This window comes from Oryzias latipes, chromosome 17, assembly GCF_002234675.1.
Source record: "Oryzias latipes chromosome 17, ASM223467v1".
Classification (NCBI taxonomy): Eukaryota; Metazoa; Chordata; class Actinopteri; order Beloniformes; family Adrianichthyidae; genus Oryzias; species Oryzias latipes.
The window spans coordinates 14,444,944-14,459,833 of NC_019875.2; the positions used below are offsets into that span (position 1 = coordinate 14,444,944).

General features: G+C 41.0%; 1 protein-coding gene across 1 annotated transcript; it reads left to right on the forward strand.

The window, feature by feature from the left end:
- Positions 1 to 5,024: 5,024 nt before the first annotated feature.
- LOC101165257 (calcium-activated potassium channel subunit beta-2) lies at positions 5,025 to 14,512 on the forward strand. The gene is made up of 6 exons (XM_004078956.4): positions 5,025 to 5,346; positions 10,178 to 10,269; positions 10,599 to 10,721; positions 10,846 to 11,016; positions 12,523 to 12,718; positions 12,895 to 14,512. The coding sequence occupies exons 3-6, from the start codon at positions 10,663 to 10,665 to the stop codon at positions 13,186 to 13,188; spliced, it is 720 nt and encodes a 239-aa protein (XP_004079004.1). The 5' UTR covers positions 5,025 to 5,346; positions 10,178 to 10,269; positions 10,599 to 10,662; the 3' UTR covers positions 13,189 to 14,512.
- The last annotated feature ends 378 nt before the right edge of the window (positions 14,513 to 14,890 follow it).

Sequence of the window (14,890 nt, forward strand, 5' to 3'; positions counted from 1 at the left end):
TGATGAAAAAAAAAACATTCACTTTATCCCAAAAATGAAATGAGTTCATGCTGCACCACAATTAATGGTTCAAAAATAAACACCTCTCCATTCACATCTGTACAAATTTAGGTAATTCAGGTATTTTTGACATATAATGAAATGCTGCATTATGAAATTGGCTGCCACATATTGATCTGATTTTAAAGATCCACTCTGATGCAAATGTTACTTTTGGTGTTTTTAAGATGTTCTTGAGTAGGAGGAGCTAGAACATTTTGTAGGGGGGGCGACAGAAGACTTTGAAAGGGTGGCACACCAAAGTGGAAGGCCATTACAAATAAAAGAATCAGAAAAATGTATTTGATCACTATTATTGTTTATATTTCGTGTAAAAATGATGCTTTTGTCATTTTTGCAATGCTTAAAGAAGCATCATCAAAACAAGCGTACGATTGATGATTTCTTAATCTTTGTCCATAAGGATGCAAATATTGATCTAAAAATTGGGGGGGGGGGGGTCAAGTGTGGGGTAACGCTTTTTGCTGGGAGGGGCAGCCGCCTCCCCTTGCTCTCTGGTAGCTCCGCCCCTGAGCTTGTGGCATTTTCCTGACGATGAAGGACATATAATAAAAATAAAGCTCCAAATTACATTTCTGAGTATTTCTTTATTCACATTATTTTAGATCAAGACCAGACAAAAGAAAAAAAAGAAAAAGGCTGTTACGTACAAACTACAATCGGAAGGCCACAAGTCTAGAAAAAAAGTTTATATTTGTGATGTAGAAATTGTGCTAAAAATACACTCCTTGCTCCAAGCTCCCAGTAATGGGAGTGGGGGTGGGTGTGGTCTTGCTCTGCTGTAACAGACAGAAATCAAAGGGGATTTTCCAATGAACTTCTGTTGCTTTGCAGATACTATGTCATAAAAAAAACGACATATTACTGATTTAAAGACCAATGGGAAACGATTTTAAAATGGATTAAAAGAAGATGGGAGTGTGTCTTCAACACAGTATTTCAATTCATCACAGCACATCTTGTCAAAGCCAACTACTCACAGTGAAGCTGTATCTTACTCGAGCATTAAATCAGACGTTTCTCATCTGCAGGCAGTGATGAGAAATGGCTCCTCGTATGGCATTGCATGTGAGGACCAGTGTTATTTCCTCTGAGCTATTTGTTGCTCCTAACTCAAGAAGGGGACCCCTCCCAGTTAGACTGGTAGTGACACTGCGCCAAGTTCATCTGGCACAAAGATGGAGGAATTCGAGTGAAAGCAATCGCAAAGGGATCTGTTTCCTTGCCCACTTTTCCTGCATGTCTCTCTCCTTGGAGCATGTGGAGCCACCACTCCCACAGTCAGAGGCTGTTCGGGCTGCCTGAGAAGAAAAGCTCATTTCTGATGTGCTGTGCCAGGCGTTATGCAACATGTTGTTCCCCCTTGAGACAAATATTGTGAATTGACTCACCTCCTCCCCTTTGCTCTAAATCACACACATCCATTTTTCCCTCTCATCTATTCACGCACACCGTCCACTTCTATACTGTAAAAGGGCAGGTACGCAGCATGCGCAGGCTTCTGGACCCACACCAAGGTGTCTGTTTTAGGCAGAGCAGTGTGGCAGGTCTCCGATGAATGAGATTAGCTGTGTTTCCCTCTTTATATGTGAGTTTAAGACTGCACTGCTTGCTGTCAGGGGGAGGCGGCAGGCTTATCTGCAGAACACAAACAAGCTCAGGACTTATCAAGTGACTTAGTAACAGCACAGTCACCTCCATGTTTGTGTGTTGCATGCACAAAAGAGGCAGAAGGAACACGGCCTCCTAGCCTGCATGCAGTTCTTCTTGGGGCACTGTTTCCCTATTTCTGTTTCTCATTTGCAGAATCCCAAACGGATGACGTGTCAAATGTATAGTTTGTCAGACTAAATCTTTTTTGGCAGCGAAGGAAATCTTCTGCTTCATTTGCATGAAGAAAGTAGGGGAGAAACAGGAAGTAAAGGGGAGCGAAAAAAAAAAGGGACTGCAGCTCCACTTCGATGCCAGCTCAGCAAGAACTATTTTTAGCTCCTGTGAAACAACGGCGAAGCATTGCCTTTCGTGCTCTGCTTGATTCTGTTGTTTCACCGCCAAATGTTATTCCTGAAGACAGCCTGTCTGCACCTTTTTCCATGGTTAGTCATAATGAAACAAAAGCCGTTTGGAGCGGTCTTACTCATTCCCTGATATTTGCATGCATCTGTGAAGACATGCTATCAAAATGTAAAGTCCCACACCAATCATCTTTTGATCTATTTTCAAAGCGTTCCTAGTGTTCTTTAATTGTAATTATGCCGTTTTTAGCCAAAACAAAAACAATAGAACAGTTGTTTTCTAAGACATTGCTTGAACAGAAGTAGTTCATTAGAAATTTGACTCCAAATTGTGGGCGGGACTTTTGACACTTTGAGCCTGCCCCTACTTCCCATCATTCATCTGTTTACATGCTCTCTTGGTAGCTTAGAGCAGTGTTTTTCAACCTTTTTTGAGCCACGGCACACTTTAACCTTGACAAAAATCCCGCGGCACACCAGCATCCCAAAAAAAAAAAAAAGCAGAAACTCAGTCTGTATTGATCTACAGCCCCCCCCCCCCCCCCCCCCCCGCCACAATTTGTGATAATTGTGGCAGAAAAAGCAGGAAGTTGCAGATGTTTTTTCTAAAAGATGTAATAAAACTTAAGTTACATACAAACTGTATGTTCGTTGTGGTTTCAAGACATGTAACAAGGACAACTCATTGGACACTGAGGCGCTGTCCCTTTAAGCCAATTCATCATGGGAGATGTAGTGTGAAAACTGCCACAAAACGGCAGAAAGACTCGTGTCTCTGAGCTTCATGGTTTTGTTCACTTGTTCCACGGTCTGATACCGGATTCTGTGGAAAGCTACACCGCTAAAGACGAGCTTTAGCTGATGTTTTTGTTGGAACTGAGTGAGTTATGAGCTAAATTGGAACAAGGAAGTGAATACTTTAAACACTTCTGATTGGTCAGACTGATGACATGTGATTAAGCCTTCAAGAATGATTGGTGGAGTCGTGGAGACAGTAAAAGCTGCGGGACTTTTCAGATAACAGTTATGCAGCTAAATCGCGTTACCGTCATTCTTATCAAAATGTCTTTAATAGAATCAAATAAACACAACGAAAAAAGTATTTTATGATCGTTTATATTCCTAACTACTCAGTGTTTTATCAGGACCTGTTTGGATGAACAAAAAGCTGATTTCCTGGAGATGGGAAATGTTTTTAGATCAATTAATGAGGGCAATTTTCCACGGCACACTTGACCATCTCCCACGGCACACTAGTGTGCCGCGGCACACTTGTTGAAAAACACTGGCTTAGAGCCCTTCACAACCCCAACCTAAAATTACCGTTGCAACAAAAAGGGCGAGCAATATTGGAGACATCCAGCCGTACAGTTTTGAGCCAGATACAAGCTCGGACGAGGAAAATGAATGAAGATGGACACGGATCTAGGAGTCTAGAAATGGATGCATCAGGATGGAGCAGAGCAGGGAGCTTGTGGCTTGTTGATTATATCCATGCTACGAGCTTTTTCCAATGACATTTTTCCATCTGCTGCTGAGCCACAACAACTTGGATAAAAAAATACTCAGAAATGCAATTTAAACTGTATTTTTTCTTTATATATATGTCATTGGATATCTATGGAAAGCTTTAGAGCTGAGAAATGTGAAAAACAGCTTGCTGGATTTCTTCCTCTTGTTGTGGTTGGAGGGACTATAACATCCTCATCATCAGCTGCTGCTGCAACGGGCCGACGCATTTTAATCTCACACACGAAACAGGATGTGGAAAGACTCTGGCAGGAATAAATGTCAGAATCCAGGCCTCCAGGCCTCTTTCAGTTTTTCAACCAACCTACCATTGAAGGTCCTTATTAGCGAAACAAACATGATCCAGGTTATTAGCAGCAGATAAGGCAGAATTTCTGGAAAACCAGCAGGAAGCTGTGGCCTGGAGTTTGACACTCATGTTTATTCTAAAAAAAGAAAACAGTACATATTAACCCCCTGACGCCTATGAATGCAAATACGCATCAAACAAATCTGGCTCCAAAATTACCTTAATTTAGCATATCCTAAGCAAAAACATCTGTGATTTTCTTTCATAGCTGGAAATAAACGCAGGTGTTGAGGGGTTAACTCAAAGAGGCCAAAACATGAAATGTAGCACTTAGTAACCTTATGGTTTACATTTGAATTTCGGAATCAGAAGACAATTTAGAAAAATCCCAACTGTGATGGATGCAAAGCTCAGGTTAAACTGTCAGTGATCACAGCCTAGTGTGGCACTCAAGACAGCATAAAGAGGAAGAATTACATATTTTATGTTTATTGAACTAGAAAACTGCACAGAGGCACAGTGGTTAGCGCTCTGCCCAACAGCAAGACTGTCCCTGTTTAAGTCCCGGCTGGGCGACCTGAAATAGAATCATCAACGGGAAAATGTGTGGACTTTGCATGTTCCCCCCATGGTTTTCTCCAGTGACTCTGATTGTCCTTCAGTGTGATTGCAAGTGTGTATAGGTGTGTGACTGCATGTGGCCCTGTGTCAGAATGGTGACCTGTCCAGGGTGTACCCTGCCTTTGCCCACGAGTGGCCAGCATAGGCTCCGGCAGCCCCGTAACCCTAAAAGGAATGAAACGGGTTTAGAGAATAGATTGATGGATACTGAATTAGAAGTATAAAAACCAAACAATTATTGTTACTATTTGGACTAAATGCATTTACCAGTTTTTTTTAGCAAATTAAACATAACAAAAGCAAAAAATTCTACACCAAAAACACACCTATTTTTCAGTCGTGGTTATGTTTTTAATGCTCCAAAATATTGCAAAAATAAACCCCTTTCTGCTAGACGAGGGAGGAAAAAGACCCACTTTCTGGGGTAACAGTGACACCTGGTGGCCAGACCGAGTTAACTGCTTTCTTGTTTGTTGTCAAAGTGTGTCACTTCCAAGATGCCTGCACGTTGAACATTTTTAAAATGTGCTGGAAGGTGCATTCCTGAATCATAAGCGCAGGCCTGGCTGCTGAAAACATAGTAGAGTCAATCAGGGCCAGTTGTTCATAGGATGAGTAAAAGTGTGAGCTCAACTGGTTTGAAACAGGTCTACATTGTACAGAGAACTCGTGTTACTGACACAGGTATGGCAGGCATGCCACTTACTTGGAATAAGAGTTTAAATACGAGGTAGCCAGCTGCCGTCCTTTGCAGCTCAGAGCTGGCTGAAGAGCTGCTGCTGACAGTTCCAGCACAAAGTCCGGATTATTTTAACAACCCAACGACAAGAGGTAGGATCTCACACATTGTATGTTTTGCTACGACTGTTTTAGTTCAGAGGGTGCCAGTGCCTTGCAAAATCCAGGGCTTTACCGTCATTTAAAAGTGAGAAGAAGCTGTGACCGGAGATAACCCAGGCCATGTGCTCCCGGGGTCTGACGTTCAGAACAGGAGGACTCCAGAAGAATTTCAGCCTTTTACACTTCAGACATGTGACCGATTCAGCTGCAGGCCAGGGTTTGTTGCAATCCTGCAAATAAGATCACAAAAAAAATTACATATGACTTTGTTTTACTTATTGTGGTTGGCACCAAAGGTGAGCTTTGTGGGGTGAAGGGGATGTCCTAAATCTAAAACAGAGCTCTGTATTCATAAATATAATGGATGTATAAGAGTTAAATAAAATACTGTTATACTCGTTGTCACGTTTTCTGGCCTCAGAGTGTTTGCAGAAGTGAAAGAAGGGTTAAGGGTGTCTGGAGACCAAAGAAGTCACCAAAAGGGTCAGAATATTTTTTTTATGTGCAAATTTTGCCCCCAAAAAATGTAAGCGTAAGGAACCTTTCATTTATGTTTGGAAAAGTTGCGGAAAGGATTCAGAATCCTTCAATTCATATTTTGTTCAGGTTCCAGCGGACTCTAAGTTCAACAGGAAAATGTGAACAATATGTTCCCGCTCTTGTCAGCAGTTCCTCATCTGGGGTTTTTCTTCAACTCCACAAAACTGTCACCCTGCAGTACTTCGTACAGCAACACTGAGTGACTCTGTGGTGATAATTCAAGGTTTTTGTGCAGAGAGAAACCAAAAAAACAAAACCAAAAAAAGACATAAAAATGACATAAGGGTAATCCCTAATCTCATTTTTACATTTTTGTGTTTTTTCTCTGGAAGAAGCCCTACATGGTCAAGGTGAAGCATGTCTGCCCTCGCCGGCACCATATGTCTTTCAGAAAAGACTCCTTCATGGGAAAATTTCACATGCAATAAGTAACAGACACATGCTCAGCCCTCACACCCAGGGCCGGATTAAAAATGTTCTGTGCCTCGGGCGAACACTTTATCAGGGCCTTTCAATACTTGCCAAAGGAATCCTTGTCAAAAATTAGTCTATTCAAGTTTACTACAAGTATTCCCAGTCTATACTAAAAAAGTAAGGAAGTCTACATGAAGTTTACTTTTTATTTACCACATTGTAAACTGAAAGATCCACTGTGTTTTTAACATGTTTTTGTGGTATTTTTTCATGATAAAGGACACAAATAATATTAAAATAGCATTTTTAGTGAGTTTTTATTCAAATCATTAAGCTTGGAAAAAGCTTGTAGGTGTGACGTAGAAGCGACTACGGCAAGCCACAAGCTCAATTAGATCCATGTAGGTCTTTGCTTTCCTCCCCCGAGCTGGGATCTGCCTCAAACGGCACGGCTGAATAGGTTCATTATTGTTCATCATTTTGTTGCACTAGTAATGTTGGACTGGGGGTGTGAGGGGCTGTCAGCTAGCGTCAGAGAGTTTAAAGTCAGTGTAGAGGTGACTGAAGCCTCCTGGACCGATGGGTTCAATTTGTGTGTACGAGTGTAGGGAAAAATCTATTCGGCAACACTTGTATGGATTTAAAATGCTGTCAAGACGGTATTTATTTAATAATTTATCAGCATCCTTCAGCGTCTGACTCTTGTTTTCCACTTAAACCCAGACTGCTAGTTGGCAGCACCGTACAGTGAGCCTCTTTGAGCAGCTCTACACCACACCAAAACAAAAAGATCTCGCGAGGATCAGCTTGTTCAGTCAGCCTTGCCGTTTTGTTGTGAGACACGCACTCCTTAGTTTTTGCTCGGGGTCGGCACACAACCGAAATTCTGTGCCATGTTGCTGCCAGTACCATGAAAAAAATGCAGATTGTAGTGCTTTGTAGTGGGCTCCAGATGACAACGAGCGAGACTTGAGATGTATCGCGATATATATTGTATCGCGTCAGACTCTTGCCAGTACACACCACTAGTGAATACAATGAAAAATAGCAATCAACAAAAATAAACATCTCTTCTCCTCCAATGCAGGTAGGCAGGTGCTGTCTAACCTTTCACCCAGGTGTAGTGACAATTAACAAATCCAAAAGGTGAAACATGCAAAAAAGTAAACAAAGAAACTTCATCCTGCCTCCAAAAAATAGGGATAATGGGAAATTAGGGAAGGCTTACTCTATGCAGAAACTGTGTCCATATAAAAACGACAGGTTTTTAAATTTTGGCTAAAAACGGCGTAATCATAACTAAAAGAGCACTGTGATCGCTTTTAAAATAGACCAAAACACAATTGGAGTTGGAGTTTTGACAGAAAAACAACAGTACAGTGATGCATAAATCACTTCTTTTTCCCCCTCAAGGTTTCGAGCAGCATGACCTTAGATGTTCTGGGTCGCCCACTTCTTGTATTACAGTCAAATGTTTGATTCATCTGTTAAAAAGGCAAACGAAGCAATTTTAAACAGTTCAAAGAAATATTTGTGAGTGTGGAAAAACACACACTGACGGTGTTTTCGACCATAACATTGTATTAGGCTTCTTTTTATTATAATTATTATTATTGTTAAAGCAGCACTAATGTGAGAAAACTAAGCAGCACGTTCCTTTCAGATGAGTCATTTCCTCCTTATCCCGCATTCCCAGCTGCTGAGAGCAGAGGCGGCTGGGTCATCTGAGGGAAATCAAGAATGTTCTCTGTGGAAACATTTCCAGTGGATTTCCACCCGAGTCACACATCGACTTTCAGATCCTCCCAACGCTATAAAGCAGCTTTTGACTAAAGCCGCGCCGAGAGTCGCTTCGGTACCACCAATTCCACACATATCTGTATTGATTTCAGCTAAAGATGGACACGCGCATTTTCGACGGGCCGCGCGTGACTGCTTCAAAATGGGTTTTAGCCTGGTGTGGGCAGGGCGGGATTTATTCTAAAAACACGCATGAAACGATTTTCTTTAGATTAATTATGATCTGATCAAAAAAGTGCAGACCACGTGACTTCCAGATAAACATTTCCTGCGGCAACCAGGCATAAACAATCCAGCGCTGCAGTTCATGGTCAAAACGCCGCCTACTACAAGGTGAGCGGGCCAGGTGCATCATGGGAGTTAGTACTGTACTGGCTCTTTTATTTCATGAGCGATTATTCAAAACAGAAGTTCAAAATCTATAATGCTTCTATCCTGCCTTACAGTTTATTTTTTAACATATTAAAACTATTATTAGTTAATAATAGTTTTGAAATGTTAAAATGTTTTTCAAACATTTTAAAAACATTTATTAGTCTTATCAGTAATGCTTTTTTTTTAAAAACATTTCCCTTAGCAAAAAGTAGTACACTTGAAGTGTGTTAGTATTGTCTACTATAAACTATGTGAATCGTAGGAATTATACTGAATAAATACGTCTTCAGACTAAACTGGAACATTTAAAGTCCCACTGCAATCTTCTTTTGATCTATTTTAAAAGCATTCCCAGTAATCTTTTAACTATAATTTTGCAGTTTTCAACCAAAATAAAAACTATCGTTTTTCTAGGACATAGTTTCTGTAGAGCGGCAGTAGTTCATCAGAAAATCAGAGTTGTGGGCCGGATTGTTGGTGTAGAGCAAGCCTTCCCTCATGTCTCATTATCCCTATGTGTAGGAGCCAAGATGAAGTTTTTTCCCACATTTTAGCGTAGTTTTGCACCTTTCGCCTTTTTTGATTTGTTCATTGGCAACATCTGGGTGAAAGCTTGGATAAGCACCTGCACTCTGGGTGCAGTAAGAGACAAGAGCTCATGATTGGCGGCAGTAGTTGCCCTAGAAACGTGGACTCAGACTGACTTGGACCAATTACAGTCAAATGGCAGCACCTGTATGGCGGAAAAATGGCGACCGAATTGGCTTCATTTAGCTGGAGCCAGAGATGAGGCATATTTTAATGGGTGACGTCACACCCAGCTGTGCCCACACTTATCTTCACCTATAACTGAGAGCTCTCTGCTAGCTCACAGCCCTCACACCCCCAACCTAACATTAGTAGTGAAACAAAAATGGTGAGCAGGAAGGATTCTATGCTATAGTTTGTTTTGTTTCCCCTATCAGTCCCTCCAGATTCATGTTGATCATCCACCGCTGTTTTCACTTCTCTCAATTAGCCTTTGTTGGGTCGCTGTCGGGTCATCTGTTCTGCTCTGGCACCCTCTTTGTTTCCCCAGGGTTTTTGCTGTGTTCTAGGTTATTTATTAAATGTTTAAGTCTCTGTCACCAAACTTGGTCTCCTGCATTTTGGGTCCCAAACCACCAAATTTCTGATATTTTTCTGTCACACGGATGTCACCATGGGTTCTTACAGGTTAAGGCTAGTTTCTGCTTTTCCCACACTTACAAACCTATGTTTAAACCATATAAAACAATTTTATTTCCATTTTTAATAACTGAATCAGAATGTAAGGCTCTTTACTGTCGTCCAAGAAGTGGGTGCCACACAAAATATAAGGTCATGCTGCAGCAATCTCAAAAACCTTTCTATAGATCTATGTGTTGTGGTTTTTACTTTGAAATGGTGTCAGGAGAAAGCACATTTGTGTAAAACATCATGGATTGAGTTGAACATAAAGTGTATTGTCAAAGAACTTGGAGCTTTCAGAGAAAAATAGAAAGAAAAAAAGACGTTGGTATTTTAGTAATTTAGTTTCAAAAAGGGTGCAGGACAAAGTGACGAGCTTTAAACCGTTTTTTTTAGAAGGTCACATTAAATGTCCAAGTAGATTTAGATCCACATTTGCTGCCTCATTCATGCTTCAGAAGATTCAATGTTTCATTTTCTGCAGACCTGCAGAGGGCCCGGATGAGACGCAAGCATGGTGCCGCTGTTGAACCCAATGACTTTGTGATGACAGCAAAGGTGTTCACAAAACAGCAGGTATGTTTTTTCATCTGGCCTCCCTGACATTAACCTTTCATCTGCTGCTATCTGTCCTGATGTTTACCTTTCAGAGTAACTCTTTGTTTGAAACCAAATGTTTACTTGGAGTCTGGTGTTAGCGGACGCTTCCTGTCTCCAGCTCACCGTGACGAGGAGGTGCGGTTTGCACGGTCCTTAGATGAAGCTTTACACTTTAAAGATCTGAATATATTTAGGGGAAAAAAAATGCAAAAATGCTCCAAAGGTAAAATTGTGTTTAAAATGGAAGGGGCTTCGTGCTTCAATAAGTGCAGAGATTATGCATAAATCTGGTTGTGATCTTTCAGGAGTTTTCAGCCGTCTTATCGCTCCACCTCAGCAAGCAGAGGAGGACTTGGACCATCAAGAAAGATGTTTTTTGTGGCTGGAGTCAGAAATGCGGCAGAATCAGGAAGAGGAAACGAAAGGAGGTAACGGGGTGTCACTTTTAGACCCAAAGATATGTGCTTAGAATGCGGTGAGGTAAATGAGCCATTGGACCTTTGCACTGGTTTCGCTCAATTTGCACCACTCCATCTCATCTTCTGTCATCAGGTCAATCTACCAGAAGTTTCGTGAGGTAGATCTATTGGACAAAAAGAAGACTGTGACAGCTCTGCAGGCCGGAGAAGATCGAGCCATCCTCCTGGGACTTGGAATGATCTTGTCTTCGTTCATGATGTATTTTGTCCTGGGTATCACCATTTTGCGCTATTATGCTGAAAGGTACAAACGCATGGCGCTGTGCATGTTTTTCAAAGTGCTGCACAGCTCTAAGTGTTACAACTGTAATAGAAATGCATTGTTTTTGTGAAGAATCTCATAAAATGATCTGGTTGTGATGATTTTTGAGAGTCACATCTACGGTACATTAAACTTTTGTTAAGGCCCAAATTTTGCAGACATATCTTAAAGTAGTTCTTAGATTAAACAAACTTACATTAATATGGAAAATATTAAACTTTTTCTTTCTTTGTAACAGTGATCCAGTTCAATAAAGTTTTGGCCTTGTTGTTGATGATATCCTTTTTCACAAACTTGTTTCAGTGAGTTGGGAAAATTACTGCTACATTTGGTTTGGCAGCCAAAAACGTTGTTTTGTAAGGCCTGCAGGGAGACGGGTAATTCTCTTGTATTTTGTACATTGTCTATTGTATTTGCGCATGTAATTTTGAGATAAATTTGCTGCAACTTCCAATCTTGGATTGGAGTCAGATGACAAATGTTTTCTGTGAATCGTAATGTTTTATTTGACCAGTCTGGTTCCATCTCCTAGAAATGTAACGCTTAAATCCTTAAAGTCCCACTCTGGTCATCTTTGGATCTATTTTTAAATCACTACCATTGTTCTTTTAATTATAATTATGCAGTTTTTTAGGCAAAATTCAAAAACTCGTGTCATTTTCTAGAACATGCTTTCTGCGGAGCGGCAGTAGTTCATTAGAAATTCCCCTCTGAATTGTGGGTGGGACTGGCGCAGAATAGACCCGCCCCCTTCCCCATCATCCATCTGTTCACACCCTCTCCCAATTGCTTAAAGCCCCTCACACCCCCAAATTAGCTTTAAAGGTTCAACAAAAATGGCAGTTAATATTGGAGCTGTCCAGCTGTACAGTTTTGAGTCAGATGTCAGCTTCAGATGATGAGCAGGGCTCATCGACTAAATCTTCTTAATCCATGAATAAGTAGAAAAACTCAAACACAATTTTAAGACAAATTTTCTTTATTTTCTCCCACATGAAAAACACAAGAAACCCATATTTTCATCAGACTGGATCTTTAAGAAGCAGTTATAAGCTACTTAGAGTCCATGTATGTTTTCTTTTTTTTTACTGTTGTAGTAAAAAAATGACACTTTAAGAGAGTTCATTGCATTTTTAGCTAGAAGTTGTTTGTAGTTATCAATTAGACCAATGAATATCAGATCCTTTATTATGTTTCAAAACAAAAAAGAGTGATTGGATAGTTAAAACCCTTGTGCTATCTTAGATGACCCCACCCTTACATTGACGTGTTCTCCCTACCATGACAAAGGTGGATAAAGGTGGAAAGATTTCATGTAATCCATGGAAACCAGTGAGGCTCACAAATCATTGAAGAAAAAAGGTTCATAGCACTGTCTAGTGGGTCTAGATGACCCAACTCCCAACGTTAAAGTGCCTAGGATAGCACAAGGGTTAAGAAGTTTTTTTGTCTTTACTAAATATGATCTTCATGTCAATGTCATTACAGTGTGTGGACAGAGGAGGGTGTGTGTGTTGTACTCAACTCTACGGTCACTGCAGACATGAACTGTTCCTACCACTGCGGGTCAGACTGCTGGAGGGTGTCCAAATACCCCTGCCTGCAGGTCTATGTGAGCGTCAATAACACAGGCCGGGTCTGTCGTTTATCTCACAACGAGGAGACCCAGGATGCCAGCTCTGAAGTGAGTTACCGCGCCAGAGCGAAAACACAGAGGTGCACTGAAGCGTTTCAAATGTTGACCACGCAGAGCGTTCGACTGTGGTCCGTGTTGTGGAATAAAAGAAAATCTGCCAAAATTTGCCTACAAAACGCACCACTGTTTGCTCTGTCTGACCTTGACTCTTCATCTCCTTGTAGTGCGTTTACGTGCCACGCTGCCAGAAAGACAGCACAGCCATGCAGACCATCAAGGACATGATTGTGAATATTTCCCTTCACCTGAAGGTGAACAAGCAGGTAACCTGTTACTACGACCCCAGCGAGGAGCAGGACACCGTCCTTCTGACCCGAATCTACAACCACAGCATGGTCATCCACTCACTGCTGTGGCCTTCCTGCATGCTCTTTGGGGGGGCCCTCATCATTCTGATGGTCAAGCTCACCCAGTACCTCTCCAGACTTTGTGAGGAGATAGGGAAGATCAAGACGTAAAATATTTTTGCAGCAGCAGCTGCAAGAGCCGGCCTTGCACCAATGACGTGGAACATGAAAGGGATTGTTTCAACCAAAGCAACCTGACCTCTGGCAAACTTTCTCCCTTGACTCAGACACTTGAACAGCTGACAGCCAACGTGCCGTCGGTATGTCTTTGTTAATGAAAGTGAAGTGAATCCTCCAAGGCCAAAAGAGTCAGATTGAGGACGTAGAACACATGGATTTAAAGGACTGGAAAGAGTTTGAGGACAATAACAAATGTTCATTTAACTTTATACCAAACAAAGTCTGTGATGTAACGGGAACTTTGAAAAGTTTGCATCACTACAGGTTTCAATAAAGCTGCAGCTGACGGCTTGTTTACCAATGTGTAACATTTCCTCAGCCATTTCTACGGCATCTTGTGGTTCTGAGTTACCGGTAATATTTTAGGTTTTGGAATTAGGTCCCATTCTAGTCTGTTAGGCTTCCAGCAAAAAAAGATCTCATTTCTCAAACTGCATTTTCTTTTGTCAGCTCCTGATTCACAATGACATGAATAACAAAGTACTCAGAAATACAAACTTAAGATGAATTTCCTTTATTTGTGTCTTCCTTCAGAAAAATGCCACAAGATCGTGTTTAAAACACCAAAAACAGGACTTTCATCAGAGCAGGTCTTTAAATAGACACCATCTGAAAGAGAACCCATGTTCTAAAACCTTTAGATACTGTACAAGAGTTTCTTTTTAAAAGCTACCCAAACTGTGTGTACTAATGCATCTCCATACTGTCAACTTAAGCTAAATGGATCCTCATTGGTCTTCCTCTTTAGCCCTGAGGACTGTCTGAGGACAACATTTCTGTGATTACCAACAAGAAAGTCACGTCCTGACTTGTTTGACCATTTGCCGCATTAAAACTGTTCATTTTGAAAGAGTCTAGACACACGGAACACAACAGCCCTTCTGGACCGTGTTCAGGTTTCTTTTGATGGAACTTTATTTGGCACCATGGAATGTGTTTTTCTGGCTGTGGCTTCTGGAAATATCTCTTGAAGCCTTTTGTCATTGACAAAAGCATGCTGATGGTTGTCATGTGAAGACATCCAATGGAGGTCCAAGGGCTTGTCTCTTTTGTTTAGAGGTTCTTCCAGTTCTCTGAATCTTGTGATGGCGGTTTGGACTACAGAGATAAATGCAAAACCGTTGTTGTTTGTAATCATTTCAGGATTATTTCACACATTACAACACCTATCCCCATTTTCCCTTGACTGTGTCCCTTTAGGTTCATAGCTAAAACATGTTACAGACCTGATATTAATAAACTAATTTATTTTCTATGTCTTTTAACCATTTGTTGCTCCTGTCCCAAATGTATTGGGACCTGGAGCAGACATTAAATCTAAAAATGAAAGCTTATTTAGTGGATGGAACTGCATCAATTTGCTGGTTAAACGATGGGTTTGATAAATTGTGAATTACTTTTGTCGTTTTTTGTTAACATTAAATGTAAAACACTACTTTCTCGAAATGTGGGACTTAAAATTGGGTTTATACAGCCTGAATTTGCCATCAAATCATCACATTCTTCTCTACCTGTCAGACACAACATTTGAAAAGGTAAACAGATTCCAAATCTTATGTTAAGCAGCAATGACTTGGAGTTGTGGTTTTCTGCTTTCCGCAATTTATTATGCAGGATCCTCTGGCATTTAAGT

What these genes read in the sequence shown, in the direction of transcription:
- LOC101165257 (XM_004078956.4), top strand. Translation starts at nt 10,663, where the DNA reads ATGTTTTTTGTGGCTGGAGTCAGAAATGCGGCAGAATCAGGAAGAGGA. An exon ending in GGAAGAGGAAACGAAAGGAG is followed by an intron (nt 10,722 to 10,845) that starts GTAACGGGGTGT and finishes TTCTGTCATCAG; the next exon opens with GTCAATCTACCAGAAGTTTC. An exon ending in CCCAGGATGCCAGCTCTGAA is followed by an intron (nt 12,719 to 12,894) that starts GTGAGTTACCGC and finishes ATCTCCTTGTAG; the next exon opens with TGCGTTTACGTGCCACGCTG.